An 18,680-nucleotide genomic window follows, 5' to 3' on the forward strand; every position below is an offset into this window, starting at 1 on the left:
AGTTGAGGCCTTTCTCCACAGCTCCACCTCCACTAGGGAAGATGTAGAACAAATGAACAGGAATGAGATGAGGAGAAGGAGGCCAGGCAGGGTTGCCTGGAGTGGGGGTCAGGAAGAAGTGGCCCCAGCAGATAGTAAGTGCCAGCCCACGGCTAGCAGGCTGAGCCTAGTTTGCGCCTGGCTTGCCCTCTATGGAAGGGCTAGCCTGTGGGGTGAGTAGATGATCAGCTAGAGGCCGGGCCAGGTATTGTGCTATCCCAGCCTCAGTCCAGAAACTTGTGGTTTCCTGAGAGGCAGCAATAAGTCTCAATAGGAAGTATGGGTGTGGGGGTGGGCTGTGGGGTCACTTGGTCTCCTGGTGATGCTTCTGGGGCCCCACTCTTCCTCCTGAGCCTGCCTCCCTAACTCTTATCTTTGCCTTTCCAGACCCTGCAACTGGTTCCTCTTCAGTGATGTCCTGAAGAGGCTGAAGCTTTCCTCAAGAATCTTTCAGGCCCGCTTCCCACACCTTGAAATCACCACCCTGCCCAAGGCTGAGTTCTACAGGCAGGTGGCCTCCAGTCAGCTGCTGACCCCTGCTGAGAGGCCTGGGAGCTTGGAGGACAGATCTCCCCCAGGCTCTTCTGAGACTGTGGAGCTGGTGCAGTATGAGGCAGAGCTGCTGCGGCTCCTAGGGTCTGAGGTGGAATATCAGTCCTGGAGCAGTTGACGGAAACAGCCCCTCCTCCCCAGTCGTCTTTCTCCTTCGAGTTCACCCTTCCCCCACCGCTCATGTCTCCCCCACCGAGCACCAGACTGCAGAAAGAGGCAATAATACGGACCAACAAGAAGCCGCCTTATCAATGCCAGCATTAGTGACTGGATTTCTTTCTCTTTTTTTTTTTTTGAGGGGGGAAGGGGTTACAGTTAGTTCTCATCTCCCTGTTGTTGTTGTTGTTGTTGTTGTGGTTGGTGATGGGTGGAAAGTTGAACTCCACTTCTGAAGACAAGAGGTCTGGAGATGGTGGGAGGTGGCACCAGGGTCCCTTGGACTGGCTTCTACGCTTATGACCAAGACCGAACATGGGCCTGGGTGGCTCTGGCCTGTCCTAAGGAGAAATGAGAAAAACCCAAATCTCTTGAGTGCCCCTTTTTGTCTCCCTGTGCTCTTCTGTCTTCCATAGTATTTATTTTATTAGTATTTAATTTGTATTGTTTCATTGGTTTCTGATAAGTCTGTATCACTGTGATGATTTGAGACAACTTGTTGTATTGAGGGACTTTCTTTACTTTCCTTCCCTTTTCTTTCTGCATAAGCTTTGGGGATGCTCCCTCCCTCTGAGAAAATTATTCCCAGGTTGTCTTTCTCCATTTGGGGAGGGAGCTGGGTGAGGAAGGATAGGAGGACATGTCAGATGACTAAACAACCTGGCTGCTGCTGGCCCAGAGCTGGGGGGATGGGGGCAAATCCCTGGCCTTTGGTGCTTTCCCCCACCCCCTGCCAGTTTTGCCCCACCCCTGCCTTTTGTAGCAGCTCTTCCACCTGGAGACTGGTGGTTACTGGGGAGCAGGGTTTCTGAGTTACTGTAATAAAGGCAGGTTGAGATGGGCCTGAGGCAAGGGTGCTCCTCTCACAGTGCTCCATTCAGTGCACAGTAAGAACTTGTTCCGGCATCTTTTGCCCTGCACCCCTCCCCTACTTGCCTTGCCTACCTATCCTGGGCTCCCCATCTTGAGATATTGAGCCTTTGCCTTGCCATCTCTCCCACAGACTTAAAGCATCTTCTACCCCTCTCTCCTCCACCTGCCCCCGATTCTCCTTTGGAATCTGGAAAGGGCCCTGGGCCTAACTAGGCGAGGGCAAGGGACCAGTCTCTAGCCTGGCTCCACATCCACTCGGGGACTGAGTGACTGGCTCCTAGGCCTTCAGATGCCTAGTTAGATCTGTTACCAGAGGGAGGGAGGGAGGAGCTTGGGTTGGTTCCCTGGCCCCGCCCCTCCATGGCATTGTCTCCCTCCCCCCTTCTTATTTTTCTACCGATTGCTATTTTTCCGAACAATCCTTGTAGAGAGTATGTACCATCCAAAGGCAGGAGGGCCTCGCTGCGGTTGGCTCTGGATGGAGATGGTACAGTTTTATTGTACAGGTGCTAAACAACAACAAAAGAAGAAAATGGAAAAAAGACAAAAAAAAAAAAAGGAAAAAAAAGCCAGTTTGGGGATGGGACATCTGTTCTCTGGAGGCTCCTGACCCATTTAGGAGCGTTAACTCTTTTAACTGTGTGTGGTTTTTTGTTCCCTGCGGAATTTCTGAGCCCCCTTCTGTAGGACAGCCCCATCATCCTACCCAATTGGTTTTGAACAATTGTTTTCCCTTTTTAACAGCAACAAAATTATATAAATAGATATACATATATATATGAAGTTGAGGGGGGTTGGATTTCAATTTTCTTTGTTTTGTTGGAAATTATGATACTGTGTGGTTTTCTGGGTTTTTTTTTGTTTTTGTTTTTTTTCTTTTTTGTTTTGCATTTTGGTGTGTATTCTGGCTGCCCTTTATGTTTCGTTTTAAGCAACTGGCTGTGGAGTCAAAAACACTTGCATACTGAAAAACCTGTGTCAGGGCCTTTGTCTCCTGTCCTCGCTTTTCCCATTTGTGGCTTTTGGGGAGTAAGTGGTCCCTAGAGATACAATGAGGGGAAGCAAGTTAAAATAGAGCTTTGGACATTAGGTCAGGGTGGGACTGTGCAAAGGAACACGGAAAGGGGCATGTTCCAGGGCCCCTCCCCACCTGAGGGGAAAATAGTCCAACTTGGGGTTGCTTTGATTTGGAAATGTGGGAGGCGCATTCTTTGTTTGCAACTGGAGTAGCAGGAATAGAGGAGGGGCCCTTGGCTACTGGGTGGTGTGAACCCCCCAATACAGTCAGAAATCACCTACTGTGATTCCCCTTGGGGCCAGGACTGCCCACCTGGCTATACTATGGAATTCCCCACCTGCCCCTTACCCTTGGCATCCTCAATCATTGTACCTGTGTTTTCCCTGCCCACCTGCCCAGTGCTGGCTGTCCATGGTTCCGGGTTCCAGTGACCCAACTGTAAGGCAAGACACCTGCCCCTAGTTTTACGATGATTCCTCCCTCTTTAAGATAACTTGTGGCAGAGGGTCTGTCTGCAGGCCCCAGAGTGTGTCTGCTTACTGTTTGAGAGGAGTCTTCGCGAAGCTCTGGGTCTTTGGGCCTCTTACTGTGGCTTGAGTGGGCAGGCCAGGAGAATATGTCTGGCTTCTTAGAGGCCGGACATCCCCCAGGACGAAACTTAAGCTGCTCTCCTTACCCAGCCTTCAGAAAGTTGTTTCCCCTTGAGTTTGCCCAGATACAGAAACATCCGTTTAGAGGTACAACACTAATCTGCCTTCCTGCTGTTCCCCTCCCCACTTCCTGATCACAAGGTCATCCCAAACACCCCATAATGTTTCTAATTTCAGGTTCATCGTCTAGTTGAAACTTGCAGTCAGAAGGCAAGCATACATGGTGGCACAAGCCCATGGGGGAGGGAGGCAGAATGAGTACTGGGAACTCTAGGTCCGCCAGGGTTATATGGCAAGACCCTGTCCCCCAACAAGCAAGGTGTGATAACGCATGTCTGTAATTCTACTTCTCTGAAGAACAGAGGCGGCTGGGGGGGCGGGGGGCGGGGGGCGGGGGGCGGGGTTGAGGTCAGCTGGGCTACATCGGTGAGACCTTGTCCCAAAACAATGAAAAGGAGATGCCGTTCAGAAGTCAGACATGTCAGGAGGTTACAGAAGCTATGTTGTGATTAACAGTATTCAGATAGGCCCCAAATGCCGTGGGAGCTCAAAGGACTGGGCAAGGGCACCTGGATGCCTGGAACAGATGGTATGGGAGAGGTAGCGAACGGTGCATACTTAAATATAAATAGAGCCAGGGAATGATGTTTGGAATGAGGGCACAATCCTAGCAGAGGCTTGGAGGAGAGAAAAGAATCAACAGCACTTTCATATTTTCATGCTTATGTGTTCTTTTACCCACACATTAGCTGGATACTATTGTCAGGTTACAAAGATCAAGGCTGACACCGCAGCTCTTCATCCTTCCTGGTGGCAAACGTTCTTCCAGTCTTTTCCTTTTCTGTTTGGTAGGGAAGAGCTACCAAATGTTCAGGCCTGCTAGATTAAGAAGGGGGGCCAGGGGAGGCAGAGGCAGGCGGATTTCTGAGTTCGAGGCCAGCCTGGTCTACAGAGTGAGTTCCAGGACAGCCAAGGGCTACACAAAAAAACAAAAAAACAAAAACAAAAAGAAGGGGGGCCAGGCCTAGCTCTATGTGTCCCCCTTACAGTGGCAGTTTCCACTATCAGGGGGGCTGGTCACTGGGTTCGTGCTCCTCCCAGGCTCGGGGTTGGGGGTCGGGGGGCTCCTCCGGGAGCTTGGGTTCAAGCTGCAGTCAAATGGTCGTAACAGATGCCTCGATCTTTCTCCGCTTCAAAGGAGAAAGCGGTGGCGCGTCAAAGTATTGCAAAAGGCAGGTTGGGGAAAGGAGCATCAGATCTGGGGCCTGTTGAGGGGTTGGCGATGGCCTGGAGCTGCTTTTGTAGCTTTAGGGAGTCCGCAGGGAGCCCGGTCGGTCGCTTCTAGCTCACCTGCGCGTACTAGAGGCCGGGGGCGGAGCCAGAGAGCGGTTGGCCAATGAGAAGGCGACATTCTGCGGACTGCTGAACACCCCCGCCCCCCCTTGGAGAGGTAAGGGGACTTTCGAAGCTTCAGAGCCAGGGAGGTTGTCGACGGGAACCAAAGCCGCCCAGAAGTTGAGAATCAGGGAACACTTCCAAGGGACAGGAAGACGCCCGCTTAGTCTGCTTTTCTGGGAGCGGTGAGCCACGCCCTGGCCGCCCCTCCCTCCCGGGCTCCGCATGGCTGGCCCACCATCGCCGGCTCAACAGCGCCACCTCCTGGATATTGGCTTCCATACCCGACGCACAGGGCAGACGCGCTTGGAGGCTGCAGCAACTGGGAGCCCACAGAGCTTGCTCACCCTGGGTCCAGAGCCGCCAAAGCCCTAGGTAACTGCTTTTCTGAATATAGTCAGCGAGCTTGTGACCATCAGAAAAACTTGTCTGTTCCCGCCCGAGGGGTGGGGTGGGGGAGAGTGACATTTCTACCTCAGTCCCACCGAGGGATGAGGCAGTCACTGGAAGGGAGGCAGTGGCAGTTGTTCCGGAGTCGCCTGTCAGCACAGCATAGTTGAAAGCAGCTCTAAGCTCCTGGTGAACCCAACGGTAGATAAACACGTGGGCAAAGGGCGTAACTGCCTGAAATGTTATGATGGGTCAAAATACTGTGGGAGGGGCTGGGGATGTAGCTCAGTTGGTAGAGTATCCAGTATACAGGACGCCCTGGGTTCCGTCTTCAGCACCAAATAAGGCATTGGAGAGGTGGGGGTGGTGGCAATGAATGTCTATGATCTCAGAATGGGGGAGGTCATGCTTGGTCACATAGTCAGCTGGGCTACATGAGATTCTCCTCACCATGGCCAAAAAAAAAATGACACCAAAATAAGAAAAGCACCATGATTAACCCCTGAACATGGAATGACCTACTTGTCCTCTTCCTGCTCCCATGTAGGGCAGAAGGTCCCACAATTGGAATCTGAACTCATTCAGCCTTTCAATAAACATTTATTGAGCACCTACTGTGTATCAGGCACTGTGGCTAGGTGCTGGGGGTACATCACGGACTAGCACACAGCTCCCGTCCTTGAGGAGCCCACAGTCTATTGGAGGGGAAACATACATGAACACAATCAAAGAACTACATACAATGTGTTACAGTAAGAGGTATATACAAAGTGCTTCGGGAGCCAGGAGGAGGGAAATCACATATCAGCTGCTGGGAGGTGAGGACCATCACTTGACTCCTGACTCCATTAGGCCGTCACAAAAGCAGGGGGATTGCTGCCACCTGACTCTGGCTAAAGTAAATCTGTCTCCTGAGGTTCTCCTATAGCCTCTTCCAGAATGCTTGTTGGCAAGGGTTAGTTAACCGGTTAGCTAGTTTAACACTCAGTGTAGGGAAGAAACTGAACAGGAAGGTGTCTTTAGGATCAGAGGATGTTGAAAGTGATACAAATCTTGGATGTTAAGACAAGGGGTAAGGTGGTACCGTGACGGCACTGGGCCAGGAATGGCAGGCCCTGGGCAGTGAAGCACCTGGAGTAACTGCCTGAGGAGAGGACAGAGGTCAGCTACCTCAAAGTTTGGTATACAGCTCTCATCAGATCAATCAGTAACTAGTTATTGATGCCCATCTGCTTTATAGTATGCCCAGGTTTGTGGGTGACATGGTGGTGCCTACCCCTCAGGAGGTAACACACATGGGAGATTAAAGGTACAGATCTAAACTTAAGGTCTAAGTAACAGTTTCTGATTCTGATAGAGATGTCACAGGCTGTTGTTTCTAATCACCTGTCCATCAAGTGGTGGTTACAAGTTTAAGAATTAAAGTTAGGAACTGGCTGTTCCCACTGAATTCCATCTTGAGACCCAGTTTTTTGTTGTTAGCAAGAGGATACAGCATATTGGTTAAACAGAACCCAGAAAAGAAAAAAAGCATAGGGGGGAACAAGTTGAAAGACCTTGGAATCCCTTTGGAGTACCTTGGCATGGGGTGGAGTATCAAAGAGGACCCAATAGTGAAGTGCCGCCGACTTGGAGTTCTTTTCCCTGGTGGGGCTGATACCAAACTTCAAATCTTCCAAGAATTATTACCCACAGCTCTCCAAGTGCTCCCCAATTCCTCGGGCCCTGTTACAATTCAGGAGCTAAAGGGTTAATGCTAGGCCTAGGCCAGCTAGACAAGGAGGATGAGGATGCGAGGTACTGGCCCTATCTGCAGGCCAGGATTCACTGAAGGCTTTTTAGCAGAGTATGTAGCCTGCCAGATGACAAGTGCGAAGAAGTCACATTGGACAGGATGCTGATATATATTGGGAAGGGGGAAGCTAGGCTGGAGGCTTTGAGAATGAAGGCAGGCCAGACATTTCCAGTCTAGAGATTTCCAGTCTAGAAGGTCAGGGAAATGGTGGCATCATTAACAGAGGCAGATCACCAGAGCTGTGAGCCAGGGACTTAGAGAAGCAGGTTCTGGATTGAAGTCATCTTAAAGAACTGGCCCGTGACAATAGCGGGACCTTTGGAGAACACCCACACACAAAGAGATAAGGGGGAGTCCACACAGAAATAGCACAATGGTGGGGAAGGCCTCAGCAAGTGTGGGATAACAAGGCCCGAGAAGCATGGAGAAGATGATTTGACTATGAAAGTGTTGACAGCCTTAGGAGAATGAATTTCCTTAGAGCAGATATTAGATTCCAGGTCGATGCAGGGCCATCCTGACTCACACTGTCTCTTTGTGCTCATTAAAACTGACTGAGCTGGGAAGGTAGCACAGTTGCTAAGACTACTGTCAAGCCTGCACAGAGTCCTGGGTTTGGTCCATAGAACCACATGGTAATTAATACACACGAGAAAACAAGGTTGGGGGTGGGGGCAAGAGAACTGGAAGTTCAAAGTCATCTTCACCAACAGAGCAAATTCAAAGCCCCAAAAAACCTAAAACCCAAATACAACAAGAACAGCAACACTAACAGCAACAACGGTGACCTTTTCTAGAGATGCTTCCTTCCATCTATCAAGAGATTGTCATCGTAAGCCAATCTTAGTAGAACAGACATTTCGGTGCCAATTGCTGGGAATGTAGCAAATGCACCTGCATAGAGCCACAGTTGGTTCCTTCCCCCCAGGGAAGGAGAGAGAACAGCAGAAGAGAATGATGACCAGCCAGGGAGGTAGTTAGGTCAAGTGGGTGCTTTGGCACAGAGGACACAGCAAAGGTCCTGGAGCGCTGATTCACATTAACCAAATTCACCAGACGCTAGACTTGCTTCTGGGCCTGACATCTCTATGCATTGCCCCTAAACCTGGTAGAAGAGAGGCAAGCAGATTCGAGGAAGGGAGATGGAGACCCTCAGCTGAGAGACTAAGAGAGACCAGGAGAACTCTTTCCAGAAACAGAAAAGGAGGAGCAGAGTCATGTGCTGACAGGACCTGTAGGAACCCATGTATGTATGCTCACTCCTGTCTTCTTGATGAAGCAAGAATTGGGTTAGGTGTGATGGCTGGAAATGAAAAGCAACAGTCCTCCTGAAGTCTTTCAGAGCCACTGTGAGAGGGAGAGGATGGGAGAGAGAGCAAGACTGCATGGCTGGAGCTGAGCTGCCATTAGCCTCAGCAACTGATGACAGGTGGAATTTCTCAGGGCAGACAGAATGAAGAGGGAACCCAAGATAGGGAAGGAAGAGCACTGGGTCACAAAGGGCTATCACTGTCAAGCATAGGGCTGACTGTATACACACAGTCAAAAGCCCTGGCCACAAACATTCAATCCACTCAGGCCTGGCTAAGGATTGTATAATTCAGGCCGACTATAGTTAAGTACTTTGCCCCACAACTTTCAGCAAAGTACTCTAGGTTCCAGCCTGAAAGCAAGGTGACTATGACAAGCCAGTGCTCCCAGGGCTGTGTGCTCCTTTTCCTTCCCACTATGGTTTTAGCTTACATGGCCTCTTGTCCCTTAGCAGTGTCTTCTCAGCATGTGCACCCACTGAAGTGCTCCTACCTAGACCTGTTCCAGCTCTGTGACATCTCTCTAGACTGGGAGGGGGACATTCAACTAGTACCTTCCAGTCTCAGAATGGCATTGTTGCTTGCAAAAACAAAAGTTACAGAGTGCTTTTTCTTAAAACTGCCTAATCTCTGTGGCTGACCTAGGAATGGACGGACACACACACAGACACACACACACACACACAGACACAGAAAAGACCTGACATCTACATCCTATCCTCCCCAAAGAAATGAAGATACAGACCCACAAGTGCACACAAATGCATACGAAGATATTCACATATTGGATGGTAAGTTCCCTGTGTAAGGAATACAGACAACAAAGTATGATCAGGCCTAACTCTTCTTGTGAAGCCTCTGGCCAGCTCTGGCCACAAGCTGCTTCCTGGCTTGTGGAATTCCCTCCATCACCAAGTCACCTCATTATCCTTCCAAGAGCAGGTCTACTCCCTAGTGCTCTTGAAGGCCATGGGTTTGATGCCATGGACGCTTAAGCTGGGCATACTTTGGTCAAAGCAATGCCAAATAGGCTTGGGGAACTTAGAATCAAATTTTCTCATACCCCACTAAATGTAAGGGCGGGTATTCTACTTAAGTCCACACGAAAATGCTTCACAATTTTGCCCAGTGGGCCACTCTTTTGATCCCTTTGTTTATATGTCATGGGGCTCCATCTTAATGAGAGAAGTGGGATTAAAGGGGGAGAAAGGAGCCTGGGTCGGGGATCTGGTCAGCAGGCTCCCAGATGTGGTCATACTAGGCTCAGCTACAAACACGGACCCTGAGCTTGATGAGAGCTCAAGTTCAGCCACTGGGGTTAGCCCAACAGTGGGGTTGCTAGGGGGAGACAAAGTCTGGTTCCCCACAAGGCTCAGGTTATGAGAACCCCTTGAGATCACCTGACTCTGAAGTGGCTGAAGAGCCTGATCTCTCAGGAGCTCTCTCAGGGTCTCTTCAGGAACCAACAGCCCCTCCACGGGTGCCCCGGTAACCACACCCTGCACATATGAAGAGGACCTCAGGGGCCCCTCCTTTACCACAGGCACTGACGTGCCACTAGAAGTCCTGATAAAGGCAGCAATGACAGTCCCAGGGGGCTGAGAGCTAGGCCCTGCTGACCCAGCACTTATGACCTGGGATGGTACCGGATTGCTCTGATGGTTGGCCCCGGTCAGAAGTTGGGGGAGGCCGCTGAGGATCAATGGGGCCCCTTGGGTTGCCACCTGGTTCTCTTGCAAATTGGCATTCAGGGGGAAGGAGGTCTGCAAAGTGAAAGTGTCCTTGAACGTTGACACCTGTGGGACACTCTGGAGAACGAGTTGAGTTGGAGCAGTAGTACTGGCAGGAGGCCCATTGGTCAGCACCGTAGTCAGCGGAATGGTCTGCAGGGTAACAGTGGAGCTGGGCCCCACAGGGGCTACTCCTAGGTGGATGTTACTGGGCGCTGAAGAAGTACTGAGAAGAGACAGAAAACAGAGCTGGTTAAGGCAGGAGGCGCCCTAACTGGCTAGGAGAGAGTATAAAAGGAGTGGAGTTGCAGCTGTGTTGTGTCCTTATTGCTCTAGCTAGTATGTACTAGTGTATATAAGTCAGAGATTATTCTAGAAGTCTGACACTGTTCAAGCTTCAAAACTGCCCATGAACTAAGAATCATCAAATTGTACAGTTTGAGGAAACTGAGGCACATGGCCCAGGACCCACAGAACTAGCAAAGAGCAGACTGGGGACTTTGCATGCAGACCTTGTGAAGCCAAGAGCTCTCTCATTCCTTGCCATTCTTTGACTCTTCCCCTCCTCTGAAGAGTGTCCCTGTGACCCAAGCCAATGTAGTAGGACTTGCTGACATGACCCCAAACCCAATCTTTTCAGAGAAAACTGCAGGTCCCTTAGCATCAGAGTAGAGAGAGCTTCCCAAGAGGCCTGGAAGGCAGTGTTGTCTGTAACATAAATATTCTGTTGTGAAGCGCAAGGGACTTAGTGGCATGGGCCCAGATGTAGAAGCCCCAAATGGCTCCTGCGGACATGCTGTGGTGTCATATGAACAGCCATATCTTGCAGCAGAAGCCCCCAATCCTGACAAATAAACTGCTGGCTTACTCTGGTATGTGACCTCAGGCAAGTCACGTTTCTCATTTTTGAAGAGACTTATTTTTTAATTCCATTTTTCGGATTTTATTTTGATAAAGTTTATTTGTATTTATTTACGTGTGTGTGTGTGTGTGTGTGTGTGTGTGTGTGTGTGTGTTGTGACATTTCTGCTGGTATCCAGAAGAGGGTGCCAGATCCTCTGGACCTGGTGGTTGTGACCTGCCCAATTTATGTGCTGGGAACCAAACTGGGGTCCTCTGCACGGGCAAGTTGTGTTCTTTAACCACTGAGCGATCTCTCTGGCCCCATCTTTCTTCTTGAACAAGTGCCCTGCTTGCTTCTCAGGGATTCTATGAAGATCCCACAAAACTGGAAACACAGCAGAGTTTCACAGGAACCTGACAACTGAACCTCTACACTCAACAGGAGGGACTAAAGGAAGCCTCCGATTACTAGGATGCCCTTACCTCACAGTTTTGGTGAGCTTGGCCTGGCTCTGTAGTGGAGTGGCAAGCATGGTGGAGGTAGTAGGGACCTCCTCATCCACAGACAATCCTAACTCCAGGCTTGCAGATGGCTGGAGACCAGTGTGTTGAACCTTTGGCTTCTCCCAGGCAGGGTTATCCTTGTCCTCAGGGGAGGCTCTGGTTACAGCCCTAGAGCTGGCTCTCCGGGTGGTACTGGTAGAGGGCGTAGAGGAAGTAGATGCCTGGGAAGAGTCTTCTGGTGTCTCAGGGCTCTCCTCATCATCATCAATCACCACCAAGTCCTTAGGCATCTCCTTGAACTGGTATACCAACCTCTGCCCTTCCACTTTGGCCAGGATTCCTCTTTGATAGTAATATCTAGAGGGACAAGAAGGGGATTGGTGAGTTTACCAGAGGTTGAGTAGGGAGGTCCTGTCTTCCCAACTGTCTAACATGCTACTCTCTAAGGCTGGGCAAACACGGGACTCAGGTGAGCTGGACGGGGACAGTCCAGGAGATGGGGGAGGGGGGCTGGGAGAGAATAGCCAACTCTTGGACACAAAGGGCCATTTATGAAATTTTAAAGGTTTCTACAGTCTAACAGATGTACAGAAAAGGGGTCGTCAATGTCAACTCCCATACTGCTTTGGGGCTGAGGACAGTGAGTAAGTGAAGAGTGAAAAGCAGTGCAGGGACGGATGGTAGAGGTCCAAGAATTCTCTGCCCCAAGGATGCATCTCTGGGATAACTCAAAGCCATCTCTGGCTTCCAGAATGTGACAAAAACCCTCTGTAGAAATTTTTTGGGTGTCTGTGGAGCTAAACTACCCTTCAATACAAAGATGCAAAAGAGGGCTTGCAAAAGAAAAGGGAAGTGTTAGATCCACTTCCTGGAGAGGACTGATCAGGTCGTCCTTCAAGTGGGGGAGCCTCCTTGGGCACAGGAAGATCTTAGCAATCCCTCAGGGGAGAAATTCTGTGTCCCAGCAGCTCCTACCTTAGGGCCCGGCCCATGGTCTCATAGTTCATGTCAGGCTTGTTTTTCTGCTTGCCCCACAGCTTAGACACAGCCTTGGAGTCCACCAACTTGAAGATGCCTTTCTCTCGCTGCGTCCACTTGATGTACTTGGGGCAGGTGTTTCTGTCTTGCAGAAGGGCCAGGAGGAACTCCCACAGATAAATGGTGCTGCCTGCAGAGGGAAAGGCAGTGAGGGGCTGCTTAGGCTTCTGAAATTAAGAGGCACTCTGCCCACCTCACCTGAGAGCCAGCTATACCTTTGCCATCCTTGGATTTCTTCCGTATGGGGACACTGGGGTCAGTGACAGGTGAGGTACTTCGGTTGTTCTTCGTCTTTCGGTCTGTGAAGAGAAGGTGGGTAAGCAGAAAGCTGAGGTCAAAGTTAGCTAGGCAAGCCAGATCACTAAAGCTGGGAGTCCAATCCTTCCCCACAGCAACAGCCAAGAAGCAACACCACATCAAGGCTGCCACATGAGGAGATGTGAGATCTGCAAATGACAGACCTTTAGATTCCAAAGTTCAGAAGAGCAGCTAGGCCAGAAATTCCTGACCTAAGTTTGGAAATGAGTGACAACCTAAAGGTGTTGCTGTGGAGCAGCTCAGTGTGGTCCAGAGATATGAGGAGGCAGACTGGTGAGGTAACATCAAGCAGCCCTCCCCTAAGTAAATCAATAACACAGGGGCTTGGGAAAGTCCAAAGTCCTTGCATAGATGGCCTTTTTCATAAGTGCAATAGAAGCTAGATAAGCAGACAGCATGACTCATTTTTATAAGGGCAGACCCCCAAAGTCCAGGAACTAGGCAGGAGTCTGGGCCTGGTGTCCCAACACCTACCCTAAGATCCAACCCGCTGGGGATACTGACATCGCTAGAGGACTTTATGAACACCCTGGATAGACAGAAGCAGCATGAGAGAAAGGCCGGCTTTGGGAAGAACACCTAATGAAGCCAAGACGTTCAGAAGAGGTACCTTTAGTCCATCCCTGCTGGACCAAAGAGATGGCTTCTTAATGTATCTGCAAGCCTTGAGCCACTCAGTCCTTGGGGCTTCCCAGTCCCCCAAGGCTCCCCACTGAAGATATGCATATACTTTCCCTCCTCCTTACTTCTCTTTCGAGACTTCCCAATCTTCCTAAGGTTTTCCTCTCTGGAGACTCTCTCTTCCCCTAGAGAATGCTCCTTCTGGTCACCAGCATCACTTGTCTTCTTCGGGTCATCAGATTCAGGGGCAGAAAGCAGTAAGTTGGGCAGATTGATGGTCTGGACAGAGTTGGAGTCTGGAAGCACTTCCGGTGTGCTGACTGCAAGAAGAAAGGCCCATGGTGGGCAGAGCCAAGGGCAAGGATAACCATCCCCTTCTTTCTAGTGCTGTGTGGCTCCAGAGTAAAATGGTTAGCACTCGGGGAGGGTGGGGATGCCACTCTCAAAAGCCACATACACAGGATACATCTAAAGCTGCCTCAGGGTCTTGTCCCACGAGGGGAGGAAACATCTGCAGAGCTATAGGCATGATCAGGCCTAACCACAATGGCTACATTTATCACTCACTGCTGGGAGTGGGGCAGGGCCAGGCTGCCTTCGGATAAAGGACTTGAATGATTTAGTCATTCACACATCTGACAACTCAAAAGGGCTCCAGAAATCATTAATCCCAATTCCTCTGCTTTCCTGATAAGGAAACTGAAAAATGGCAAGTCATGTGCCATGGTCACACAGCAACAGTGGTATATTGTTGGCACTCGGTCAATATTTGTTGAATATTAGTGAGAGGCAAGGGGAGGCATTTCTTTTAGCCTCAGAGACTTTTTTTTTTCTTTAATATGCCATAGTACCCTCTTGGGTAAAAGGCAATTGATTGGGGGCTGTCTGGAGAAGGAACTGAGAGGAGCTACCTTGGGAAACTTCTAAGGAGCTTGGGGCCATGGCAGACCAACAGGCATCTGTGCTCTCTTAGAGTCTGATCCTTCAAGAACAGGCAACAGGGGCTATGAGATGGTTCTGTGTGTAAGGCACCTACTGCCAAGTCTTACAACCTGAGTTTGAGCCCCAGGATCCACAGCTGGGAGGAGAGAATCAGCTCCCAAACACTGCCCTCTGACCTCCACATGTATGGTATGGTGTGTGCACACCTGACCCATACACACAAAATCTCATTTAAAATGTAATAAAAATAGTTTAAAAGAACAGGAAATGGATTATTCATCCAGCTTTATCAGATGGAAGGGAGTCAAGATGGCAGAGATCAAGGATGTGAAACCACGTACTACTGCTGAGTTGTGTACCCTTCAAGGTGACTAAGGTGACCGTATGTAAATTTATCACTGTTTAAAAGTTGGTGAAATAACAGTAAAACTTTGCTGGTCTCTGGTGCCTTTCTAACCCTCTCCTGTCAGCCCAGGCTTGAGTCTTTTCATGTGTCCACTGATGGATGTGAGGACTGAGACCTTATGCACATGTGCCTGAGAATCCAGCATACGGATGCAACGGGAAATGGTTTATGGCCTTGAATTCAGGTACTCAAGTTCAAACTTACAGATCTGCTTCTCATCCAGGACATCGTTGGGAGTTGCCACATTGAATAGGACTTCAGTGGATGACACGTCATTTGAGGTGGACACATTGTCATCTGGTTCCAGGTTCCATGAAGTGGGAGGAGAAAGGAGAGTTTCATTGGGCTTCAGAATCGTTAATAAGGGCCAACCCAAGAGGAGATGCTCCATGGTACAGCTAGGCGGACATCAGAGCTCCTCCCACCTGACCCCCCTCCCCAAACTGGTTTCCATTCTGGGTGCTACCCTGTCTGAGGAGTTTATGAATGGATTAAGATGATTCCCTCCTCTTTTATAGGAAGCATTGGTCATTAGGTGGGGTTACTAGAAGCCACAGTGAGCTGCTGTTCCCCAGAGGCTGATATCTTTTCTCCACCATACACCTTACCCGACCAGAAAAAGAACAGACCTGCCAGCAAAATACTGCCTTCTAAGATCTGATCCTGTGTCATGCACAAGGTCCTGTCCCTTATGATGCCATTGTGGACCTCATCCAGATCCAGTCCTGAGTACAGATGTACTAATTCAGGATAGGGGACCTGCTCCACGATCACAGCTGGGAACACTGAAGGGTCTTCTAGCTATGGAGAAGAAAGAGATCTGGGTCAGGACTCACCTACTTCCCAGAAGCCCACCCTACCAGATGCAGTGGCCAACCTCCCTAAGTGATGCTTTTTTTTAAATTACATTTTAAAAAAAAATCTTATTCATTTTTGAGGTGGGGCACACCACGGCATGTATATGGTGGTGGTCAGAGGACAACTTGTTAGAATTGGTTCTCTTCTTCAGTCATGTGGGTTCTGGGGATGGGACTCAGGTCATTAGGCTTTGCAGCAGGCACCTTTAATTGCTAAGCCATCTTGCCAGCCCCTCCATCCTGCCCCGGGTGATGCTTTAAGTAGGGTTTTGATGAACAGAGATGGCTTAGCTCAGCACGACTGGCACTCAGCCATGTGTTCTATGCATGTGCAGTACAAGGGATGGAACTCAAGGCATTGTACATGCTAAGCATGTACTCCACCACTGACCAGGTAGTGGAGTACATGCTTAGCTATACCCCCAACCTGGGCAAACATTTTTGATTTGTTGGACTAGTCATGGTCTGAGGCTAGAGCTGAGTCTATAAGAAGAGCCATTCATGGGAAGGGATTGACTGATGGCAAGGTTCCATGTACACCTGTTTTGCATGGGACTAGTGGTACACACTGCACCAGACACATACAGAACATTCTAGCATTCCATGAAATGTGACTGGATTGCACTGACTGATCTAGAGCCAGACTGCCTGGATTTTAAGCTAATATCTGCTATTTCCTAGCACTGTGACCCTAGGAAAGGTTCCCAACCCTTCTGTGTATCAGTTTCCTTATTCATCAAACCAGGTTACTCCTATTATTGGTCCCATAGATTGTTTAAACAGATCAGGAAGCATAACACATTCACAATAGGACCTGGCATAGAATAAGTTTCCGAAAATTAGGTATCTGGAGCTTCTGGGAAACAAATGTCTTTTTTTTTTTCTTTTTAAAATGTCAGGGTTTTGCCTACATGTATCTATGCGCACAATGTGACTGTCTGTGTGGTACCCACAGAAGTCAGAAGAGGGTTGCTTGGAACTGGAGTTATAACAGTTGTGACCTGTCAGAAGTGGGTGCTGGGAACTTAACCTGGGTCCTCTACAAGAGCAAGAAGTGCCCTTAACTGGTGAGCCACCTTTTAAGTCCCTAGTTTTCCTACTTAACCAGAGCACCACTCCCATTCCTCTCTCATCTATCTACGTATCTATCTATGTATCTATCTATGTATCTATCTATGATTTATGAGTTCTTTTATATTTGTGACATTTTAACAGCAAAGATTGTTTTCTATGAGGAGGGAAAGGCAGCTAAGAATGGAAAAACATAGGGTGCAGAGGGTTGGTTCTGTGAGGAAGCCAATAAGCTGTTATTCTGAAGTAGAAAGGCAGAAGGAAGGGAAGGCTTGTTTTAAGGGCTGGGGACACTTTAGGGGTTATATCTGAGAGGTGTGAAAGATGTGAGAAAGGGGGAATAGAGGGAAAGAGGGAGGCAGAAAAAGATAGAAGAAAGCAGAAAGTGAGGAAAATGGAGGAAGGGTAGAAGAGAAAAGGTGGTGATACTGATTATGATGATTGTTATTGTGAGATCTTGAAGGAGGGAGGTGAGAACAGATACTCCGAAAGGGTAGGAGTTACCTACTCTTCTTTCTCCTAAGTCAGTGGGAAGGGAATAAGAACAGAGGATGTTAGAGATAAATGGGAGAAGACAGGGAAATTGCGGGGAAGCCTTGGCTTGGAATGTCTCTCGATCAGAGGAGAAGCTCTGTGCTGAAGGTACAGAGATGCTGGGGAGATAAAGAATAGGAATAACTGCTGGAAGATTGGGGACAAATATGACAAATTAGCACCGAGAACCCAGGTAAAGGTCACCCCTTCTTCCCTTCCACAAGGCTATATGCCCTGGAACAGACAACCAAGCTGATTTAGTCTGTCCAAGAACCAGCAAGCCAGAAAGTGCAATGCGTTCAATGCCCACTAGAGGGCAGCCTTTGGTAGGACCAGTAAGAGGGTTTTCTACCCTCCCATAGATAGAGCATCTGACTTCCTCAGAGAAGGTTTTGGAAATGTTCAGCTGGATCTTCTCTTGGACAAATTTTGTGACATAGCAAACAGATGGGTTAGGGGAAAGACTTGGCTAGGTGACACTGTGTCTCAACTGAGATTAAAAGCCAGCATTTTAAATTTCTACTCTCCCTTTCCTTCTTCCACACTTGCCTGCCTCATCTCTCTCCTTTTTGTGAAGGAGCAGAGTGGAAAGCTGCTGACCACTTACCAGCATAGAAAATGCAATCCTCCTGCCTTCAGTAAAATACAAGGAAGGTAGCAAAGGTGACGAGAGCACCAAGATCTGACCCTACCCTACTTTCCAACATCCCCCATTCCTGCCTAAAGACCCCATTCATGGCATGTCCTGAATCCTTAGGCTGAGAAGACATTTATGGGCGAGCCCATCAACTGGTCTACAGCCATGAGTCTGAAGATAGTAAGACTCCAATTCCATGCCTGAAGTCCGGCTGGTAGTGCCCTCTTTGCTATGGAGTTGTCCCAGAAGTTTTGTTATGGGACACTGGGGCTGAAGGGAAGTAGCAGACATCCTACAGGATGTTCAGTTGTATGCAACTGTCCGTTTACTTCCACTAGCCTGCTGACTCACCACCCAGCTGGTTTGCTTAATAACTGCTTGGCTAGCCTAGTGACTACATGTATTATAATGGCATGTAGCCAACCAGCTCCCTAAGTGACCATCCAGTGACTCCTAGGAGTAGCTGGTGCCTGATAGGTATTTGCTGACTAGTTATGTCAAGTCCCACTCCCTGGACTCACAGGCTGGCTGTTCACATCTATGTCCCCCTAATTGCCCACATTGACTGACTGTGTTTTATTCCCAGAGGCCATACCTGGTGGATATCATCCATCCCGTTGCTTGCAAACTCGAAGACCAGATCACTGGGCTGCAGGGCAATAGCCATACTGGCTTCTGCCAGAGCGGACAATGAGACTCTCCCCCGGCTCCCTGGAGCTGAGGTGGTGGTTTGTTGTTGAACAGATGTTATTCAGGTACGTTAGGATCAATCTAGTGCCTTCTCTGAGCCTCCGGGAAGGATATCCAGAGTTGGAGTGGGTGTGGCCTATGGCAGGCTCAAGACTGCATGCTGGGCTATGCCAACCACAAGAGCAACCTAAGGGAGAATGGAGAGATGGAGACAGTAAGCCAATTTCCTTGTGCTCCATGACCAAATCAGTTGAGAGGCTCTGCTGTGCTCTAGACAGACTTCCAGCAGAGAGATGGTAGAAAGGCACCAG

At 49.3% G+C, this 18,680-nt stretch overlaps 2 protein-coding genes across 6 annotated transcripts in view; one reads left to right on the forward strand and one right to left on the reverse strand.

The window, feature by feature from the left end:
- The window catches only part of Bcorl1 (BCL6 corepressor like 1), a 67,651-nt gene extending 65,256 nt beyond the window's left edge, over positions 1-2,395 (forward strand). For all 4 annotated transcript variants that reach the window (XM_034485538.2, XM_076918797.1, XM_034485540.2 and 1 more), the window contains one exon: positions 427-2,395. In XM_034485538.2, coding sequence (XP_034341429.1) covers positions 427-709 — 283 coding nt within the window. In that variant the 3' untranslated portion in view covers positions 710-2,395. The remainder of the gene's footprint in view (positions 1-426) is intronic.
- Positions 2,396-5,657: 3,262 nt separating this feature from the next.
- Positions 5,658-18,680, reverse strand: part of Elf4 (E74 like ETS transcription factor 4) — a 41,621-nt gene continuing 28,598 nt past the window's right edge. For both annotated transcript variants that reach the window (XM_034486314.2, XM_076918931.1), the window contains exons 2-9: positions 18,275-18,556; positions 15,210-15,381; positions 14,785-14,877; positions 13,358-13,552; positions 12,509-12,592; positions 12,231-12,423; positions 11,235-11,612; positions 5,658-10,134 (exon numbers count right to left, since the gene is read on the reverse strand). In XM_034486314.2, coding sequence (XP_034342205.1) covers positions 9,333-10,134; positions 11,235-11,612; positions 12,231-12,423; positions 12,509-12,592; positions 13,358-13,552; positions 14,785-14,877; positions 15,210-15,381; positions 18,275-18,346 — 1,989 coding nt within the window. In that variant the 5' untranslated portion in view covers positions 18,347-18,556 and the 3' untranslated portion in view covers positions 5,658-9,332. The remainder of the gene's footprint in view (positions 10,135-11,234; positions 11,613-12,230; positions 12,424-12,508; positions 12,593-13,357; positions 13,553-14,784; positions 14,878-15,209; positions 15,382-18,274; positions 18,557-18,680) is intronic.

Source organism: Arvicanthis niloticus, chromosome X (genome assembly GCF_011762505.2).
Source record: "Arvicanthis niloticus isolate mArvNil1 chromosome X, mArvNil1.pat.X, whole genome shotgun sequence".
NCBI lineage: Eukaryota > Metazoa > Chordata > Mammalia > Rodentia > Muridae > Arvicanthis > Arvicanthis niloticus.